At 37.5% G+C, this 22,452-nt stretch overlaps 1 protein-coding gene across 4 annotated transcripts; it reads left to right on the top strand.

Annotated features, from left to right (window-relative positions):
• Positions 1-805: 805 nt before the first annotated feature.
• Positions 806-21,040, top strand: dnajb6b (DnaJ heat shock protein family (Hsp40) member B6b). 4 transcript variants are annotated; one of them, XM_043244562.1, is made up of 11 exons: positions 806-1,094; positions 5,246-5,366; positions 7,374-7,483; positions 7,819-7,872; positions 7,968-8,078; positions 10,112-10,237; positions 10,324-10,474; positions 10,692-10,762; positions 18,824-18,988; positions 19,434-19,567; positions 19,751-21,040. In XM_043244562.1, exons 2-10 carry the CDS (start codon positions 5,302-5,304, stop codon positions 19,532-19,534), a joined length of 954 nt encoding a protein of 317 aa, XP_043100497.1. In that variant the 5' UTR covers positions 806-1,094; positions 5,246-5,301; the 3' UTR covers positions 19,535-19,567; positions 19,751-21,040. The 4 variants fall into 4 exon arrangements, with proteins under 4 accessions (XP_043100497.1, XP_043100496.1, XP_043100495.1 ...); XM_043244561.1 differs by having other exon boundaries at positions 810-1,094; positions 7,965-8,078; positions 19,434-19,561; XM_043244560.1 differs by having other exon boundaries at positions 810-1,094; positions 7,965-8,078.
• The last annotated feature ends 1,412 nt before the right edge of the window (positions 21,041-22,452 follow it).

The following is a 22,452-nucleotide window of genomic DNA, read 5'->3' as shown; positions in this document are numbered from 1 at the left end:
AAACATGCAGTCTGGAAAAGGCACCCTTCAAACCGGACACAACTGGAGCAGTTTGCTCATGAGGAGTGGGCCAAAATACCTGCTGAGAGGTGCAGAAGTCTCATTGACAGTTACAGGAAGCGTTTGATTGCAGTGATTGCCTCAAAAGGTTGCGCAACAAAATATTAAGTTAGGGGTACCATCATTTTTGTCCAGGTCTGTTTCATGAGTTTATTTTTTTTTATAATTCTGTTGAAGCATGGTTGAAAAACAATGTCTGACTTTCATTGGTTAACATTTATAGAATTTTATTTATTATTACTTTTGTCAGATTAAAGTTATTTCTGTGACCATTGTGAGTTTTTCTTTCATTGACCAAAGGGTACCAACAATTTTGTCCACGTCTGTATGTATATATATAAAATTGCATTTGAAGGAGCAAATCATACATTGCAGTTACTAAATAACTGAGCACAAAAAGCTCATGTGGACTTGCTCTAGAACCTAGCTTTGGTGGCGGGCATAGAGAGAGCTGCTTTCAGACACACACCCAGAGAAAGCAGCAGTAACAGATCACCTGTAAGGTGAAGCTGTAATACCATGTCCCACTTCACAGGACCTCAAAAACACGACCTCTGCTAACCTCAACTTGAGTCTTCTGATTTATTTTCATGGATGGATTATGCAAACATTTGACTTCTTTCTACAGCTTCACGCACAGATCTGCTGAAACGCGTTGACGTTTCCCCGTGTTACAAAATCATTAGCTGACACATCGCTCTTCAGCGAGCAATCCCCTTCAGCTGTTTGGGCAGCAGGAAGTGACGAAACTGCACTAGACTCACGTCGCTTTATAGAGGTCGGCGGAGTGTGGGAGAGCAGTAGCGACATCCCAATCCCGACGAGAGTCATCTGCTCATCCCTGTCCGTCACACAGGGGGCTTGTTCTGACCTCCCGAGCTCGTTTTATAAACGGACAGGCTTCGGACTAAACGGAGGGAGTGCTTCGGGGGTAGTGTTACAAATAAAGAAAGTCGAGCTCATCTTTGGGACGCACGGCGGGGGTCCGAATAAAGCAGCGGGATAAGGACGCTTGTCTCCGTTACCTAAGATCGGTGAGTTTAAAGTTTGAAGTTTGGTTAAAGGTTTTCCGGTTTGCTATGGAAAGGAGGTTAAAACGCAGGCAGTCTCAACCTCGTCGGCTGCACACCCGGACGACAGCATCCCCGGCGCGCTCGCCTACAAGTTCAACAACAGCGAAAATAGGACGGGAAACGATCAGCGTCACGTGCAGCTGTCAAATAGTTCATTTTTATTTACGTGTGCGATGTGTGAACCGATCTGAAGCAGGTGTGACTTTCTGGAAGTTTCTGCGTCCGATCGCACCTGTAATCTCGTTAATCATATGTCATGAAACGGACACCTGATAAATGTTGTTTCCACCATTGCTTCTGTCGGTGTTCATAGAAGTTATGCACGCACGTGAAGAGATCACATTGCCCTCCAATCACTTCAGTTTGTTTTACTTAAGGAACTACTTAAGTTTTACTACCAGGAACATTCTAGAAAACCATCTGAAGATCGGTCACCTGTGTTTGGAGGAAAGTACATGAAGTCTTCTCGGTTTTCACTTTCAGTAGGAAGTGTTTCTCTTTCTTAAGCTCATCTGCTATAACAGATGTTGTAGTTGTGCTAGTGTATGTATGTGTGTGTATATATATATATAAGTGAAAATACTGCTGTTCTTTAAATTTAAATACGTTGTGTATTTGTGATCGTGGGCCACAAAACCAGTCACAAGAGTATTTTTTTTTTAAAATTGAGATTTATGCATCATCTGAAAGCTGAATAAACAAGCTTTCCATTGAGGTTAGGATAATACAATATTTGGTCGAGGTACAGCTGTTTGAAATCTGAATCTGACAAAAAAAATCTAAATATTAAGAAAATATTAAATAATTTTGAATTTAATGTTAATGAATTTTAAAACGTTATTTTTAAAATATTTACGGTAGGACATTTACAAAATATCTTTTTGCTTAATATCCTAGTGAGTTTTAGAATATAAGTTCAAATTTGGACTTATACAGTGCATTTTTGACTTGCTAAAAGTAGGCTATGCCTGTGCTACTTATGACTGGTTTTATTGTCCGGGCTCAGATCTTGTGAACTATGGTCTGTAGTCTTTGAGGTTTTGAACTACAATTTCAAACTAACATGTTTTAATATTTAGGCATGCTAAATAAGGTCTCAGTTTAATTTATTATGAAATCCACAGCTGATAGCTAAATACATAAATGGAAAGCTGAAATGTAAGAATTAAGTAGTTTACAGCGTGGCTTTACTTGCATAATATACTGTACTACCGTCCAAAATTATAGTTGTTCAATTCTTTTAACTTTACTCAGGGGGTAAAATAGATACGTTGGGAAGCACAAGTCAGTTTCTCAATCCTATAAAATGGCATAAGATGTGCCAGAAGAGTGAACCAACGAGATGTCCAGAGAGATCAATGGCCAGTGTAGTTTTTGCCTTTGAGGTGGCACCAGTGTACATTTCACTCTGTATACAGCTGTAACACTATCCACCTTGATTTGAGCGTAAGAGGCATCAGGTCATTCTAATTATTTTAGATATAAAAAATACTTAATTATGCTACTTTGTGTGACTGGCACAAAATATTGATTATTTAATCAAATTATATTTATCGTTGTAATTTTTGTAAACGCATTGGTTTAGTGAGTACATAGTATTTAAAACAGGTTTTAATGGTACACCACTATAGTCCTTTAAAGACTTTAAACGTACATATACTGTCATGCTTTTTTGTGTTACAGTCTTCCTTTTGGACATTGAAACACATTGAAAGTCTGTGGTTGCCAGAAAGCTAGTATAAGGAAGTGTCTTTGTTCTATAAATCACCACAGTGAATGTCACCGTACTTGTTCAAAGATAGAAATAGAAACAGCATTTTTAAAAAATTTTTAATAGAAATCTAGTCCTAAGCTTGAGTCAGTTGGCCATGAACCTCAGACACACAAGCAGAGCATCAAGGTTCAGTCTGTCCCACACCTTTGACAAATTCTCCGAGGTAGCTGTGCCTTAACTGTCACATTAACAAACACATGCTCTGTCCTATAATCTCTTTTCCTGAAATCTTATAGAAGGAAAAATTAGAAGATCGTAATTATATTGGCAGCAACACCTGGCCAGCAAATCCAACTATTTAAGCTACCGATCTGATCAAGGCTCCTAGCATCTCTGTAAACACACCTACACCCTGATCCTATCATGCTGGCTTATTTTTAGGACCATTCCTGTTGTACCTTTTTACCGTCTAATTTAGCATTTTAAACCACTGAACCATTTTCAGCTAACAAAACCGGCCGAGCTGTGGTCAGGAGTTATTGCAGTCAAGTGGTCTGCTGTGAACTGAACTGACAGCCTCCTTTTAGTGCCACTATGAGAAGCCAGAAAACAAGCTCCAGAGAATTCAGCAGCCATTTCACATCTGTTCACACATTCGTGAGCTTGTCCCGACTGCTGTTTCATGACAAGCATCTAAGGAATGTTCAGCAGAGATCTGGAAGGAGATAGAACAGAGGAAAGATGATGATGATGATGATGAAGGGAGGACTGTTGCTGCTGAAAGTGTGTTTCCATGAAGAGGCCGTCTCAAAAAGGTTAACTGGATTGACTAGAGCTGTGAGTCAGGAATGTTGGCTGTGGGGCAGAAGGCGTGGTTTAAGAGAAAAGCACTTAATGATCTAGTGCTGGTTTAAGAGAGCAGGTTAAATAGCAGGAGTGTATTGTGAGTATTAAGTTCGGGCCTATGTCTTTTTACCCAGCGAAAAGGAAATTTCATCTGCTGGGCCATCAGTCACTGACAAATTCTATCAAATGTAATTCACCCAGATGAACAAAATATCTACCGCCCTTTTGTTCTGTCCATTTTAAATGTTTTTCTTTTCTAATTTGATTGTGCTTATGGTTACCAACAGCATGCTTTTCTTAACACAGGTTTCTAAATTGAAATCCATTCCTCATATTATATCCTACAATCAGAACATTAATAATAATAATAATAATAATAATACAAATTTTATTTATTTATTTGCAGGAATAGATTTTAAATTTTAAAATTTCTATGTACTATTTGTACAGTAAATGTTTCTTGGAGACTAAACATTGCCTAACATTGTTGTGAAACGTGTGTGCTGGGCTGGTCTACAGGTGTATGATACAATCTTCCTTCCTGTTGATAAGCTACAATGTTTAAATAATGGCAGTACAAATCATCTTGTGTTTCTCAGTGTGTTGGTAAGCATTATTTATCAATTAATTTGAGCTGTGAGCAATGGACATTCATTTTGAACAAATGTTAACTTGCATTCAGTTAAAGGGAAATAAATGCAAACAGAGCACTGAGCTTAGTTTAATTAAGCTAAGTGTGGAGTACGTTGTACCTATTTGCAGTCATTGATCATCTGTTTGAACTCCCATTCTGACGGCACCCATTCACTGCTCCATTGGTGAACAAGCGATGTAAGTAAAGTAATAAACTACATCTTGGACAGCAAAAGAGTACATTTTGGGGATTTTTTTTTTATATTGGGTGATCTACTCAACTATTGGGGTGTCTAAATGTATTGATTTTAGGTTGCGTAGTTTTTATTCCATCTGTTAAAATCCAAGCCAGTACTGTGCTATGATCACCTCTGAGCCTTTCCTGAAGGACACTGCAGATATAAATAACACCAGTGAGATCCAGCTGGAAAGCTACTGGAACTGACTGATTGTTTGGAAGCAGTTGACATTTTGTTCTTCATGACAAGATGTTTTGATCTGAGGTGATTAGAAGAAACCTGCTTTAAAAACTGCTTGTAGGTGTTCGGTTTAATATATAGATGATATACATGAAACAGCGTGAGAACGGCTGTAAACGGTTTGTTTATTTACCATTTTTGTATCGTATTTAGCTTGAACCAGAAAAGGTTTATGTTGATAAGAAGATTATACAGAATTCTCCCAAAGCAATCTGAAATATTATATGGATAACAAATACTATCATGAATCAGCTAGTTCCTGATAAATGCGTTTATGCATGAAATGTAAAGCGGAAGCGTGCTTTCACACGAGGAGTTGGTGTTTCGAGGTTGTCCGTCATAGTTGCCACCCACCCACTTAACTACTAAAACACACCCACTGTTTAGTATCCCCTTTTATGTGTTCTTCAACTAGATCTCTCAATTCTTTTTCGTTTCAGGGCCACTGGTGAAAATTTATCCTCATCCAGAGGAGTGGAAACCTAAAACCTGAGACATGGGGGATTATTACGAGATCCTGGGTGTGACGAAAAATGCATCCCATGACGATATAAAGAAAGCGTAAGTACTCTGTGTCCTGTCATGGACATCTATTTTTACACACGGGACATAGTAGAGAGGTAATGATAACAGTGACTGTGCAGCAGGGGTTAGTTGATACTGTCCATGTGAGACTTCTCTGCTCTTTGCTGCATGTCTTTATTAATGTGTCTGCATCTCAATTCCTCGCTTCTGATGTTCTCTGTTTAAAAAGAAAAAAAATATCAGCCCTCCATTTTAATTTGAAGCAGAAAGGGAACGCAGTTTGTGGGTAGACGGCGAGCATACAGCTTTTTAGTGGTGTTTAGACACATTGGGTCCTTGTGCCCCATGCCTTATTCATCTACTGCCTCCCTGGAAAGGCTGTTTTGTCCTTTGTTTGTCAGGTGAGCAAACGTCTATTGAATCCTGATTCTGTAGGTCACTGAATTTGCTGATGGTTAAGGGGCGAATTTCTAAAGCACAGAGCTATGGAGAGCAAACACTAATAAAAGATGCGCAAAGGACAAATCCCCTGGTGTATGGAGTGTTTGGTTTAGGCCATTGACCCTGCTGTGTGCTGCTGGCTGGGTGTGTATCGCTGACTCAGGCCTAGTGTGTAGAGATGCTGACCAGTTGCTGCACCTACTGAAGTCGTATTGTGCAGCATGACCTGTATTGAAAGTACTGTCGTTGTTAAGAGGTTGCACGACTTTGTAATGCGGTCATGCGCTAGCATCACGAATGAAGACTGTTGGGTACTTTACAGTGAAAAATGAGTCTCCTTGAACTGCTGATTTACATGTTATGGGCCAGGTCTACTAAAAAGGGCACTATTAGAGAAAATTCTGTGTGATTTACCGACCATGCGTGCAATAAAGAACAGAGACAACATCTCATTTTCATAATGACCAGCGCAATCTACCAATAGCAGCGTAAATTACTGCATGCTTTAAAACATGCTTTACAGTACTAGTAATTTGAAGAGCGCAAATGTTATTAAATCGTGTTGCGATTCATTTTGATACTCTCCTATAAATTTTGCGTCTGAAAGGGAACCTCCTACAAATACAAATTCAATAAGATTGGGCTTTTGTAAAATCTTCACTGCATGTATTGTAAGCTCCTGTTAGTAAATCTGATGAGCCTTAAAATATGTTTAACCCATAACAAAATAAATTTAAGTCTATACTATACATGTGTAAAATGGTTTATTAGCACTCTTCTGCCATATAGACAAGTTGCTTGCTATTTTAGCAAAATCTGCACATTTATGATGACTGCATGTCTCGGGTAATTGAACTACATGACGTGTGATAAGTATGTGAACCTACATTTTTAAACTCCTATCTGTAGGTTCACTTATTTCACTGGCAATGAATAGGTTCTTCTTGTTGCCCTTGTAATGAAATAACTGAACAATGATTATTTTTAGAAAAATATTTCAGATGACACTTGGAGGTTTTGCATCTGAACTCTTCTCATCAATCAATCAACCATTTTTATTTATATAGCGTTTTTAACAACACAGGTTGCATCAAAGCACTGTACAGTATAAGGTAGAAGAGTACAGTGACAGGGATGTATAATGACGAGAGTGACCAATTTCTTATTAAATGCAGAGACGGTCTCTGTAATCAATTCAACGTTAAATCACTAGAAGTTAAGTGTCCCCAACCAAGTAAGCCAGAGGCAACAGTGGCAAGGAAACAAAACCCCATGCATACAGAATGGAGAAAAAAAAACTTTGGGAGAAACCAGACTCAGTTGGGGCTAGTTCTTCTCTGACCGGACCCCCAGCACTTAACTTCCAGTTCAATTTTAAACGCAGCTGTGTCTGAAGCACAGCCGTGTTAACACATAGTGATATCACACAGGTACTCATGTCATATTGATCATATTTATTTATATACAATGACCCTCATATTTGCTGTACATTTAAACCTGAAGGAATGTTGTCAGATACACTATAAGAATGCCCTGTCTTTTGTGTTGTCTTTCCACACTTAAGAAATTTTTAATGGGGGATTGGGTATGTGTGTTTTACAGGTACAAAAAAAAAGCACTGAAGTGGCATCCAGACAAAAACCCAAACAACAAAGAACAGGCAGAAAAAATGTTCAAAGAGATCTCAGAGGCATATGAAGTCTTGTCAGATGGTACTTCTCTCTCTCTCTCTCTCTCTCTCTCTCTCTCTCTCTCTCTCTCTCTTTTTATATATATATATATATATATATATATATATATATATATATATATATATATATATATATATATATATATATATATATATATATATATATATATAAATATAAATTATATAATTTTTTTTTATATGATGCTATATTAATTTGAGAACTAATGTATTTTAAATTAATACAATTAATGTCTTGTATTAAACAATTTTTGTAGAATGAACAGCCTATTCCACAAGATTTAAAAACATCATAAAAACTGTCTGTTTTAAGCAAAACTAAAAGCATTTTTTCTGCAGAAAACAAACGGAGACAGTATGATAAATACGGTAAAGAAGGCCTATCTCACAGAGGTAAGTAAAGTTATTCCTGATTTATGTTATCTGTTGACAGATTTACATGTTGTTTAAAATATGGTTTTCCTCTAATTATTACTTTCTGGAAGGAGGCCATTATGATGAGGATTTCATGGGCGGATTCACATTCAGAAATCCAGATGATGTCTTCAGGGAATTCTTTGGAGGCCGAGATCCATTTGCAGATTTTGCAGATTTTTTTGGTAGGTACATAAGTAATTTTAAATTGATTAGACAACAAAAAATAAACGTGAAATAGAAAAAGGTGCATAGAGTTTTGTAAATAACAAAAGCATGTTTAACCTGCATCATTTCGAATAAAGAGGTTTTTGTCAGTGAAAACAGAAGTGTTAAAAATTAGAACAGAATTCCCAAAGAGAGGAAATGAAGGTCATTTAATCTCTCACAGTGACTCTGTGACAGTAATGATGTGGTTTGAGGTATAATTAGGTTTTGGATTGGGTTCATTAGATGATTAGCTTTCTGTTAATCTACCATAATTATATTGTTCATTAAAAATGTGCTCTTAACTTGGGTGTGTATTCTGGGAAAAAAAATTCAAATTTTACTGAAAGGGATGTTTTACCTTTTATATGTATGTATGTTTAATAATTTTACACCTGTATAAAATTATTACGACTATATGACAGATAATCACAGGATGTCAAGGAACTTCATCATGAAAGTAGTCCATATTACTTGTGTGCTACATTTCAAGTCTTCTGAGGATCGTCCATGAATAATGGCTTAATATAAATATCTTTTTAGAGCTTGACTGACAGGGGATATGTGAAGATTAAAAAAACTCTTTCTACAGAAAAAATAACAAACGGTTTGGAGTGAAACAAGGCCGAATACAAGGAGTAATAAATTGGCTGAATTTTTATTTTCGGGGGAACTAATTTGATATGTTGTGGAATAAGCCTTTAAAAGCATGAAAGGAGATATAGGAGCGTATTAACTGGTGAAAATGGTGTTGAGCTGATCATACATAACACTGCTGGCCTGTGCCCACTGACTCTAACTGCTGGGAACAAATGGCTGAACGGCATGTGTGTAAAACATACAGGCACTCTAAATATGGCGAGGGCGCTCAGACCAGCAAGTGGGACGAGAAGAGACTGTGCATCATCCACTAGGAATGTTCTCAGAAATAGCTTCCGAATAAAAGAGCAGCAAGAGAAAGGGAACGGCTAATAGCTCTAGGCCGCTACAGAGAGAGAAAATGAGTGTGTGTGTGTGTGTTTTTTTTTTTTTTTGATCAATATGTCAGCGTTCTGAGAATTGTTTCATTTCGGAATGTTTCGAGAAGAGCATCCTTGACGATAGAAGGTCATTGATGTTTATTTGTGTTTATGTAGTCATGACAAGATTGGGGGTGGGCTAGAATAACAGTCACAGTGTGTGTGTGTGTGTGTGTAGATATCAGGCGTGGTTCTGCCTGCCAAATCAAACCGCTTGAAGGAGATTCAAAAGTTCATATGAAGGTGCTGAGTGCCTGAAAATGGAGAGGCATTGATCTCGACATGTTTCAGCAGGCATAATGCTACATTGCAACACTGGTCCTGAAATGATGTGGATGAATAAAAATAGACCTGTGTAGCCTCCATCAACCTATTATTTCCATGAACCCGAGAAGGAAAAAATTAAATGGAAATTTATTAAAAGCCTGAAATGGAAAACTTGTGGGTTTGATCTCTGCATGAAAGGATCAATGAGAAATGAGCAATGCACGCTGCTCCAGGGAGACTCTCTTGTAACGCATGTATTGTAAAGTTTAACCGTACTCTTGAGTAGCAAAATGGTACTCTATAGAGTTGGCCAATAGATGGTATTTATGGCTAAAATAAGCATATAGAACAGAACTAGTAACCTTTTCTAGCCAAGCCAGTAGTTTTTGACCTTTTTTACTCAAATATTTTATTCATGATATCAGTGTTATTTGCATTTTAATTGTATTGTATTTTACCATTTCATGTCACCCTTGGACTTTACATCAGGAGTTCATTTTCTTTACGCATTGTCTTGTTTCTAATGGGAAATTTGAAAGAAATCCTTAGATGCTGTAAATGCTTTTAGTTGTGTAACTCACTGTTGGAGAGTGTTTCAGTGGTCTGTCAAGCATGTAAATCCGTTGTCCAGTAGTAGGTTTAATTGTACTTGTCAGATTTTATATCTATATCTTACATGTACATGACATTGTTTCTCACTAAGCTCCTTTTTTTTTTTTATATAGCTGATGACCCCTTCGATGATTTCTTCGGTGGGAGGCGTCACAGGGGTGTGAGCAGGAGCAGGACGACGGGTTCGTTCTTCCCTGGGTTTTCTCCATTTGCTTCCCCCTTCTCTGGGTTTAATGCAGGTTTGTTCATCACTTCTAACAAGAAGTCCCTCTGGGTTTGTTTGGCACACCTCTAAATTTAAACATCATCATTGTCATTTCTGTAGGTTTCACCCCTTTCGGCCCAATGGGTGGGGGTGGCTTCACCTCATTTTCTTCCTCCTCAATTGGGGGTGGTGGAGGTGGTGGAATGGGAAACTTCCGCTCTGTCTCTACATCCACCAAATTCATCAACGGAAAGAGGATCACCACCAAACGGTACCGAAGAACCTTCTGTAACAGCCTCTAACTGTTTGAATAGTGATTCAAGCGTATTATGCAATACAGCTTTTGCATAAAGTTGTTCAGTCACCACATATCTATGCAAAATGCTCACGAACTGATGCTTATTTGACCAAGCCTTGAGTACTGTCTGTGGTAATCATTGCACAGTTAATGTCTGCTTACTCTACAGCTAACTTTTGTGTCATCACAGTATTGTAGAGAACGGTCAAGAGAGGGTGGAGGTAGAGGAGGACGGTCAGCTCAAATCTATCACAGTCAATGGTAAGGACCAGTTTCTCCGACTGGACAAGTGATCTCTGAACTCTGCAGATGAATGTACAAAACATTTTAACCCAAACATTCCTAAACCTTACCAACCCTCCCAACCAGGCTGATGGCTACTGAAACACCTGCTCTCCACCAGTCAGCAAGCCAAGAGTAGGTCATGTGACGTGAGCTTTTAGGTGGTGCTGTTACCCTCTGTGCAGTGAAAGGCAGACCTAAACAGGGTGAACTCTCATTCCAACCTTTTTCCAATGTGTTTGTTTTTTTTTTTTGGGAAGGGGACCATTTATTCCTCACAAAAACAGTAGACCTCAGTTTTAAACAAGCGTAATCCATTCCTTTCTGTCAGCTGATGGCTGTTCTTTCATCCATAAGTGCTTATAGCCCGATTGAAACTGGAGCTTAACGGGCTGTATCTGCTTTCTGCTGTAGAGCCATTCAACTGTTCAGATGTTAAAGTCTTAACCTCGCCACTGTAGGAAGTATTTAATATGATCTTAACCAGTGTTAGGAGCCACCATTTGTTTATAATATGAAGCTCTTAATTACAATACAATACTTTAACATTTAGCTTCATGCCTAACCGTTGCATAACCTGAGACCTTTCCATGATTAATAAATATATATATATTGTGTGACTTTATATGCTAGACATTTTGTTCTTTGTAAGACAAAAAGATGGGCAAAGTTTCAGGTTCAATAAATCTCACTTTCACCTGTTTGGAATGTTGCACTCACGGTTTCTTTGCAGTGTTTTTTAGAAAACTTCCTCTAATTTGTGTGTATGTGTCTTTTTGCTTGGCTGATTTGTCTCATTGCAGCACTTACAAAATTAAAATGAGTATAACGTCACCTTTTAATCTGCTTTTACATCACCTTATTGTTTCCACTAGCTTCTAAAATATCCACACATGCATGTGCACATACTTTAGCGCTTTTATTTGGTTTCTTCTACAATGCTGATTTCAGGACACTTAAAGAGAGATTTTACATTGATTAACTGCAAATATATGCAATGCTCACTTGCTCCTGCAGTCTTTGACAGCCATGATAAGCTCAAAACCTCAGCAGATGTTCATTTATCCAAGCCTCGTTGTAATAGCCTCCATAATCCGTAATTTGTTATGCTAGCCTACGTATTTTATAACCAAATCGGGAAATGCCAGGATGACAATTGGATCCTTTGTAGATGATTAAGCACTACGGACTCTTTTTACACACAGTGCAGGTCATTACAGGAGGGGAACAGAGGTGCAGCAGGGGTGTAATTGATTTCCTCGACATTTTTACGACAGTTCATTTAACATTTGGTCTGGGAAGCATTTTTAAGTATTGTTTAATTTTTAGATTTAAATCAGTAATATAAAGATTTAATAAATACAGACATCCCTGTTTTTAAACAAACAAAGCTAATTGTAAGGTGTGTGTGTGTGTGTTACTCTCCTTAAGGTAAGTCAGGCCCGAACATGAACAGATATTAATGAATGAAAAACCTTACCTGTATTTCCATGTGATCCGTTTTTAGAATTTAGAAACGGAAAATATCTTTCCTCTCTAAAGTAAAAATTAAAAGACAATATAAAAATGTTTTCAAAAGGAGCCTCTTGCGGTTAGCAAGGGTATTAGATCAGGAATACCGCACAGCTGTAATACTGTGTAAATATTTAAAAAAAATAAAAGTAAAAATTTATTCTCGAGATAGCAAAGCAAAATCGAAGTTACGTTAACCTTGAGAAATCACAGCTCGGGAGGGTGTTTTATTTCTGTTTTCACCATGTTTTTGTGAGGGCATTGCCAGAAAGGACGCAGATTCATATGGTGAGCCATGACTAACACTGAAAGCCGTGTAGATCAGGGTTAGAGCTGGAGTCTGGTATCTCCAGGAACCCCTTGTGCAGTAGAGCTGTCCTGTTTTCTGATTTGTTGTCCGCTGGCGCCCCCTGTCGTCTACATGCTATAAGAGCACCCTCGTCCATATCCAGTCAGTCTTGCCTGGTCCTCTGCCTTTAGTAATAAAAAATAGATTTGACATTTTCTAATGATGAATGTCCTTTAAAGGGTTGTTAACCTTTTGTGGAGCGGTCTAATTTCCTCCACATATTGTTCACTGAAACGCACAGGTGTCTAATCGATAATGACATTGCAGCGCTAGAGGGCGCCGCTTCTTCAGCGATATCAAAACGTTTCCGCCACGCAGAATATGCTTACAGTCTTATAAAGATTACTTTTTACAAAATCACGATACAACGGCACACATATATGTGTGTGTGTGTGTGTTTACACGAACATGTTTACAGCAGGCTATTTTGTACTAAAACATATCACAAACACACCACATGTAACGTGTCATTTTACATCCCAGTAAAAAAAACATTATATACTGTAGTCAACAAATGAAAGAAGGCGACAAAAATAGAGTATATACAGACAGACAAAGTCAATGAAGACAAAAATAGACACTCATTTCCTTTCTCCATTTTTCCTTGTCTCTTTCTTTGATGAATGATCCAAATTTGATCAAAATCATCCACAACAGTGATGAAACCGGAAGGTGAAAACCTCCAAAGCCTGATGAAGAGTGTTTTCCCTCGTGTTTTACTGCTGTCCTCCCAAGGCTTATGAAAGATGGTAAAGATAGGGGTGACAGAAGAGAAAAACATGAGGCCAGCGCTGGGTTTCTGTGCCTGCCCAGATGCTATCAGAATGTCAGACCATCGGGAAGTGTTTGCTTTCGACTTTGGTCTCATTTAAAGGCGGGCTGCTCACTTTCCTGGCTTTGTGAATGATGTTTTTTTACTTGGAAGAGTCCCGGCCTTTTCCTCAGACATCCTCATTTACTCAGTGACGGCCATCCTTTTTTGTTGCTTTTCGTGTCATCTTCTTGTGCTTGTTTTCTCTAGCCACTGAAACCACGCTCTATTCACCGTCAACCGTTATTAATTCTGTGAGCAACGGTGTCCAGTAACATCAAGATACCAAGAGAAAGCTAGTAGTAGTCTGTTGGTCATGTACCAGAGACCAGCGCCATAAGTTATAAATAATTTTTTTGCTACTGTAATTTCTTTATACGTAAAACCTTAAAATACTAAGAGACTGTCCCCTTAAAGCTCAAATAGGCCTACTTGAAAGTTTATGCCATCTGCAGCTCAAACAAAGCACATGAAACCCACCATGTAATTAAGGAAAAACTCATATATACATATATTTGAACGGGGGAAATGCTTAATGTGTATTAAAAGATTGCATTTATTTACAGTTTTTAATTGTTTCCATGCAAATGTTTATTTCGCCGCTGAAAGTAATTAAATGATAATGGATTAGAACATTTCCTGTCTTATCAGCGGGGTAATAGAGTAATATACTGATCTGAAAGCAAGGGCGCGTTCAAACAATAAAAACAGCACCTTGAATCAATCCCTCTCCTTCTTCAATACGCCGGGCTCGCGAAAGCCTCTCCGTTTCATTTCTTTATTTCCCCTCCATATTTAAAAAGCTAGATACGATCTCTCCGCTGCCTTTCACGGACAAATAAACGCCGCTTGTTATTCAAAGCTCGGCGAGGACGAGAAAGCTGAACGCGGAGGGTTTTCGCTCCGCTGAGAGCCGGCGAGCAGGACGCGCGTCGTCCCTGACTGGGATTTAGACACGGCGCCATGATTAGCTCGGGTGCGTTTCAGAGGAGCTTCCGAGCGCGCCGTGTTCTGCGGAAGCGCGCCTTCGGTAATAGACTGCGGGTCTGCGGGGTCACCGCGGCGACCTCGCGGTAATAACGCGTCCAATCACGCGCGCGGAAATTGAGACTCGCGCGGGCTGCTTTTGTCTCTGTTTGACCAGGCTCGTTACGCTCCGTGCCGACGATTGGGCTTCTTCTGCGTTACGTTTTCTCATCTATATCTCTTCCTTCATCTTTCATTTTGTGTCATTCCCTTTTGCCATTTCCCCCCTCTACTGATATTTTATCTGTTTCTTTATTTTTTTTTTTTTTTTTTTACTGCCAGGGACGGAAAAGGGCTCAGGATAGAGACAGAAAAAGCACATTTTGATTAGTAGACTACACTAGAAGGTCTCAAGGAGGTCCTCTGTTTACATGCTGGTTTGAAGTTCCTGTCCCAAGTTTTGACAATAAGAAAATAGATCTTGATGCAGGCTGATTTTTTTGTGCAGGAGATATTTACAGATACACGTAGAAAAGTAGAGTAAAAAAGTAGGCCGTTTACATCTATAATAATGAATATTTTGCAACAAAAGCTGTCCTCTTTTACACCAAGTAATGCAAAATTATGCTCCCAGTTGTAATTACAATTTTGGGGGCACATTATAGGTGGTATATGTGTACAGTACAGTTATATAATAATAAATAATAATGATAATTGCATTTTTTAGCATTTTTTTCTGTGTCCATTGATGTTTGGTTTGTTAGGACAGGATTTGGCTGGGATAAAACTATTTGAAAATCCGGAATCTGAGGAAATCATCTGTAAAGTTGTCCAGATGAATTCATATTACTATTCAAAAATTGAGTTTTGATGCATGTACAGGAGAAAATGTACAAAATATTATCCTGGAACGCGATCTTTACTTGATATCCTAGCAATTTTTGGCTCAAAAAAAAAAAAATGGATAGCTTTGACCCGTGCGACGTGTTGTTGGCTGTGGGTACAAACACACTCCTGCTTCTTCTGACCGGCTTTGTGGTCCAGGGTCACGTGTATCCCTTATATTGTTCTGAACATGCTATCATTTAAAGTAATTAACGTGTTGAAGTTAAAAGCTTTTAGAGGATCTCTCGTACAAACAGTGACATTTCCCAGTGTCACCTCAGGCAGCTGTTGTTGTGCTTCGGGTCACGGTGATTCTTTTCTCCGAGCTCAAGTGAAAGGGTCCGCCAGACAACAAGAGATGTGGTAAAGGCTTGTGGCTTGTCTTCTAAATGTATTCTATTTTTCATCTTTTCTTTGGGGGGTTGTTGGTAGGTGGAGGAGGGTGTTGCAGCAGACGCAGGCCTTTTCCGGAGATGAAAAAAGGTCCGGTAGTTTGAGAAGCAGCATCTGTCCCTTTTCTTCTCCTCTCTCCCCTTTAATTACACAACACAATAGCCACGAGATGTGCCCATAATCTGCACGCATAATCAGCCTCTCTTTTCTCTCTTCCGAGCCCCTATTCTATACGCTAATTCAATATAAATGTAAATTAACACGCGAAAAGAATAAAGAAATCTCAATCTATTTACATGACTAATCACAATAAACGCGTTCCACATGAAATATGAATGAATGCATTGCGATTATGGGCAAAAAGGCTGGTGGGTAGGTGTCAGGCAAGGGGTGCTTTAGGAGCTATTTAAACTTTTTTTTTCTTTTACAGTCTTCTCATACACTTTTGTGTGCGTGTGAGGTGATGTACAAGCGTCTGTAAATGACGGGTTAAGTGCGATATGAATTAACGTTTAAGACTGTGTTATTGGGGACAACACTTACAATCTGGCGAATATACGGCTTCCCAAAATTACTGAGAGGTGACGATGTATGATAGTGTTATCAGTTCTGCTGCTTAATGCTTCATGAAAATGTCACCTTGCTAAATTGCTAAGAAAGAAATGAAATGTAATTTGCGGTTAAATTGATATCTTGAGTTGCAACAGGAACAATTAATCACTGGATTTGCAGAAGTATTTGAGCTTCTTGGATGATCAGTTATTAGGAAGTGTAGATGTACAGTAGTCAACATTTGAAGTGGATCACAAAAGTTCATCAAAGTCGTCCTAAGACAAGAACGCATTTTGGTTTCAAGTTTTAGCTTTTGATCCACTTCAAATGCTGACTAGTGCAAATATGCAGCAGTCAACATTTGAAGTGAATCAAAACCTTTCAAAGTTTTTATAATAATTGTGACTTTCCTATCGCAATTCTTTATGCATTTTTTAATAATAATAGCACTGTTGTTATTATACAAAGCAAAACAAATGGTAAAGGATCACTTTATTTCTCAGCCAGACTTTCTCTTTCTGTCTACTTGGATGACGGAGGAACAAACTAAAAATGAAGATATTGTGAAAAACAACAACAAAAGCACTCTGCAACCACGTAAGAGTATTATCAGTGAAATGAAGAACACATTTTCAAATCAAAATGAAATAAGTCTGGGTAAATCCAATGTAGAACAGCCTTAATACTGTTTTATATCATTTTCATTATATCAACTTTTGAATCAACTTGTTTTGAAATCTAATTTTAGGGAATTAAACAGTGAAGTGTTAAAGGAAGAAGGTCAGCTTGAAACAGGTGAATAATCTTTTATTAGCTTTTTATTTCAAATGTCAGATTTTTAGATTAAATCTCACAACATTTGTCTGGAAGCAGAAGCTGTTTAAGCGGGGTACATAAATGCAATCAGCTAAGTATCCTGAATAGATGTAGTTTGGCAGCACGCAAGCTTTCAGGAAGAAAATAATGTTAAAGCACTATAATAGTATAACTATTATAATGACTATGTCTTTCCAAAACAAGCAATAATCCTGATTTGTATGCTTTTTGGACATTCCAGGAATTCAATAATAACCAACCTTATCATGTTTGTTTCATGTTTCTAGTTGAGCACTGACAGATATTTCACATGAATGAAACATTAAACCCAATTTATTTATTATAAACCGCTAATGTTCCATATCATTTGTCTGTTTTATGCGGTACAATAAGTTGCAGTGATTAAATTAACATAATTCATGAAGGTTGACTAAATGATTGATTGTGCATTGAATATTATCATCGCAGATTATTAAGACGGAGTACACTTTGCATAGTTTTGTCTTGTTGTTACACTGATGTCATGCAAAAATGATGTTTTTCCATTTGTGTTTAAAGCCTCTATCTGCTTTTTCTCATAACCGATGCAGAAAAATACGAGAAGGAATTGATGCCCTGAAGCGAGCTGGATGATGTCAGATTTTAAAGAAATAAATAGATCAAAGATCGTGGCCAGAGTCTGTGCTTACATAAACACCGTGTTCCAGCGAACCCAACATCTAGCTTCCTTCTGTTTGAGTTTGTTTGTACTACTAACCAGCCACAGAATTGCACTTCTTCCGTTGCTATCAGACTTAAAAATAACCTTCATACACTAGTCGAGTACTTAAAACACAGCAAAAGTGAATAGTGTACACGCAGTTATTGTCACTGATCTGAGCACTGATCTGCATTGCACAAGTGGAAGTAAACCTGTAAAGAGCTTTAATGGAGTCAGAGTAACTTTAATTCTACACCAAGTTTATGATTACGATGAGTATTTATGAGCATGAATGCTGTTTTCTCTGTCGTAACTGTTGAGTTTACTTTGATATAGAATAAGTCTAACAAAAGGAAGAGATGAGAGAGCATTTTTCACAGCTGTATCGCCCCGTCTCGGCGTCTGCTGCTGTCATGAGGGTTTTGAGTATTTCAAGTTTTTAAATGAGAGCAGCAGTTCACAAACTTCAGTCAGTCGCACTGAAGAAGTAACACAGTCGGTCAAACAAGCAGTCAAGGGAGTATGGATGAAACCATGACGTTGATGTGAATAGGGTAGGGATTCAAAAACAGAAATATAGCGAAATATCTGAGAAATGCATAAATGTTTCTTTAACATAATTATCCAAATTCATGTGTGATCGGTTGATATGTCTGTAAAAGACTTAAAATGCCATGCGGTTATATATAGCAAGCCTATTATACAGATGCTTAAATATAATTTTTTATCTTTGTGGAACCTGAAGGTTAAGAAATGTATCCAATATACTAATAAAGTTAAAGGAATGTTTATTAATGCAAAATAACTCATGAAATAGTTTTCTGAACTTGATTTACCATGGACTGACATCTTAACCTTAAACATAAATAGAGACTATTTATTAGATGTCTAGTAATAAGAATTAAATATTTTTTATTAGCTCGTTTTAGGGGTGAAGGTTAACTGATTTATATCAGGTTGTGCGTTCAAAGAGCATGCACAAATCAGCAAGAGTGAAATAATAATAATAAAAGCATAAAAAGGCAATCAAGACGCTGTGTCTTGTCTTGTTCACAGGTATTTCTGAAGACAATGCATTGGAGGAAAGGCGCAGACAGAATGCCCTCACTGGTGCTACCCCACACAACCGTTACCTTCGAAATGTGGCCCAGAACCCTTCAGAGGAGGAAGAGGAGGAGGAGGAGGAGGACAGAGGCTTGCAGAATCTGGGACTTGCCAGAGGTTTGTGTCCCAGCTGGACGCTGTGCCTGTAGGATAGAGGCCAGGATCAGAGCGGTTTCATGCAGTGTTGATTCAGAAAGATATTCAGTTTGTATTTTTCAAGGTTGCGTGAGTGAGTCAGATATTAAAGGTTTGTCAGCGTGGTGGAGGTGGCGTCTGCTTGCTCATAAAATTTATTTCAGCAGGCAACTTTTATAGCTAATACAACTTGCTTTTGACTGGTTCAAAGCACTCGGCAGTAAACAAATTTCCATTAAGCAGTCCAACAAAGACATTCCAGCGGATTGAAAGTGATTGAAATCCTCTCTTCTGTGAGCCACAGTTAATGTCTACAACAATTAGAAGGATGTTTTTAAATATCAGTTGAGTTGTTTCGTGGTTGTTAATGAACGCCATCAAAGTTTTCATCAAATTTCCTCATAGTAAATTACTTTCATTTTTGTAGGGATCTTTGACACCAGGAGAAAGAAACTATTGCTAAAGGAATCGGACACCAAAAAGAAGCGGATCACAAGAATGGCTCCTCGGATTGGGGTGTGGTTCTAACTATATTTGCTATATATATATATATATATATATATATATATATATATATATATACATACATACATTTTTTTGTGCTGTTTTTACTGTTCATTTTTAAAGCTGATGAAATATTTAAAGACATGTTTATTAGATAGTCACACATGCTCAAATGATTCTTTTTATATAGAATGCATAGAAAGTTTATTTCTCAATTTTCTGCTTTGACATGTTGCGCATTTTTCTAGTGTCGTCAAAGTCAGTCACCCACTACAAAGTCACAGTCGCATCAGTTCATTGTAACTATTTTCTCCGTTTTATTCTTTTACCGTCTTCTGTATTTATTTTGGATGTAGGATGAAGTTACAAACAAATTGCATTTAACCAATCATATGATTTAATCATCTGGTGATCCATCACCATGCATGTAATGCGAATGATCTTTCAATATACTGATTTAATGTGTGAAAAGCAATCAAACTTTCTTTTGTATTTACTTTACTCAAGGTTTTTAAGCATATTGTAAGACATTCCCCTGCACTGCTGTGGTATTGTAAACAGGCAGTTCGAAAGACAGCCTAAACACATCGCTCATGCTATAATCGAACCCAATTGAAACACGTTTATTCATTTTTAAAACACCAAACAGATCTCTTCTTTAATTTGTTAAATTATATTTAGGCTACTCACACATCTCATTATATGTTTTAATTAAAAACATAAAAGTGAGGCATTGTTACATTTTGTACATTTAATATTAAATGATGGAGCACAAACAAAGGATTGGCGCGATATGTAGAAGATGCTTATAAGCATCACTATGGAGGTGACAAATAAGAGACAGGTTGAGGAAGAAGCACAGAACCGGCTAGACTGGTGCACCAAGAATGGAAAGAGAGGAAGACAAGGAGAAAAAGAAGGAAAAGAGATTTTTAAATTATTCATTCACCAATGTGAAAGAACACGTTTTCACCGGTCTGACTTTTGATCCAGTCTTAAGCACTGTATCAATATTTCAGAAAACCTGCAGATATGGTATGTCCTTTCAGAACTGGCAGCATGGCTTTCATTTTAATCCGACTACTGCATGTATGTGTTTAGTTTAGTTCAAAATCATAGTTCGTATATTAAAATAGGAACAACACCGACACTTTTTTAGTAATGCACATTAAAAAGTTTCTACTCTGATGTGTTATGTAGTCCATTTTTGCTGATGTTTTATGAATATGTATTATTTCTTAATACAAATTTATGCTGTTAATTGGTAGTGGTGTGAACTGAGGCAGTTTTAATCAAGTACTGTTATTTTCAAAGCCATGGATGTTTGTTCATGCTGTACAGCAATAACATATAAATCTTGTTATTGGGGAAACACAAAAAAATTTAACTATACTAGAAAATGGCTTGTTTACTTACAGCTGTGAAGGTTTTTCTTTGTAATATTGACAAAAAGGCTTATTTCTGAAGCGTGTATGTCTAGTTATTTCTGCCTTTTTTTTAAACTTACATCAATAAAGCCTGAAAGCTGCACATTTGGTATGTTCTGTGAATATATTATCACTAATGTGCAAAAACAAACAAACAAACAAAACAATTTTTTTTTTTGTCTATTTCATATAATTGCCAATGCTGCTCGTGGAGTACAGCATTATTCATGGCAAGGTATGTGCATATGACCTGTAGAGTAATTTGGGTCTTGTTTGGTTGACTGAAGTCTCACAGGGCTTAATTAGATAGCACAGCAGCAGTCATATCGGTGGCTCACCTTCTCTCCTTTGCTTTCAATTTGCAAGCTGTCTCAACTCAGATTAATATAGATCCTGATGGGAAGGAATGCCTCCGAATCAGGTGGTTCTTGCTGATTGAGAAAAGAAAATGTCAGTGGTGTCCTCCTAAAATCAAATGTACTGTTTATAAATGGGACATATAAATGTGTGGATCTTTGCAGAAGGTGTTGTAAAGCTCTAAACCTTTGCTATCCTGCTGCTTACACTAGGTTTAGTTAATGGCATTATCTATGGTTTTTAATCTCTAAAATTTGTCAAACCGGGCAAATCAAATTAATGCCTCCCGGGTGAAACTATCACATATAACATTGCGAAGAGTTAGGCAGACTGCTACAACCGACCTTATTAACAGTTTCATACTGCTGCCGTTGCTAACTGTGGTTTTTCAGTCGCAGTTAGCATATCAATAGTAAAGGAGAGGTCTGTAAAGTAACACTAGGTGGAGATGTTTGTCAGTACAGCAAAGAAGGAAACACTATAAATTGGTGTTATCTTTTAGAATAATGGCGTTTTCTTTTTCTTTGGTTATAAGAAATTTCAGGAAAATCTATCTATCTATCTATCTATCTATCTATCTATCTATCTATCTATCTATCTATCTATCTATCTATCTATCTATCTATCTAAACTTTTAAACAGTATTGCCAAGCTTGCTTGCTTTTTCAAATCAAATCATATTCAATTCAGAAACTGGAACTATAAGCTTGTTCACGTAGCATTATTTTGCTGATTTATTTAGTGTTATTTGTAGCATTCGTTTAGTATTTTTCCACAGTTGGTGAAATCCTGATCCTTTATTTAAGGTTAGGGTTATAGTGCTAGGTAATGATTTATACATTTATTATATGGTGTTTATTTTGTGAATGTAAACACAATTCACTGGCATGAGGCACTCCTGTGGTTTCCTCTTAAATAACTGTTTCGTGATTTATAACTGAACAGCTTCTATGAGAAAGAATATTTTCTTTAGATTCTGAATTCACAGTTTCATTAAACACTGCCTCACATAACTTACTGCTTTTTCATAACTCTCTTAAAAGCATGATTCTGTTTGTCAATGTCAGCATAATGGCTTGTTTCCACTGAGCGGTATGGTTTGTTACAGTACTGTGCACAATTATATCTCTTTCCATTGTAAATGGTAACAAAATAGCG

This window comes from Puntigrus tetrazona, chromosome 7 (assembly GCF_018831695.1).
Source record: "Puntigrus tetrazona isolate hp1 chromosome 7, ASM1883169v1, whole genome shotgun sequence".
In the NCBI taxonomy this organism is placed as follows: domain Eukaryota; kingdom Metazoa; phylum Chordata; class Actinopteri; order Cypriniformes; family Cyprinidae; genus Puntigrus; species Puntigrus tetrazona.
This window is presented reverse-complemented; position numbering and strand designations above follow the sequence as displayed.

Excerpts from the sequence above, each read along its gene's own strand:
- dnajb6b (XM_043244561.1), top strand. The coding sequence starts at position 5,302 with ATGGGGGATTATTACGAGATCCTGGGTGTGACGAAAAATGCATCCCAT. Across the intron at positions 7,873-7,964 it reads AGAAGGCCTATCTCACAGAG|GAGGCCATTATGATGAGGAT; the intron begins GTAAGTAAAGTT and ends ACTTTCTGGAAG. Across the intron at positions 10,238-10,323 it reads CTTCTCTGGGTTTAATGCAG|GTTTCACCCCTTTCGGCCCA; the intron begins GTTTGTTCATCA and ends TCATTTCTGTAG.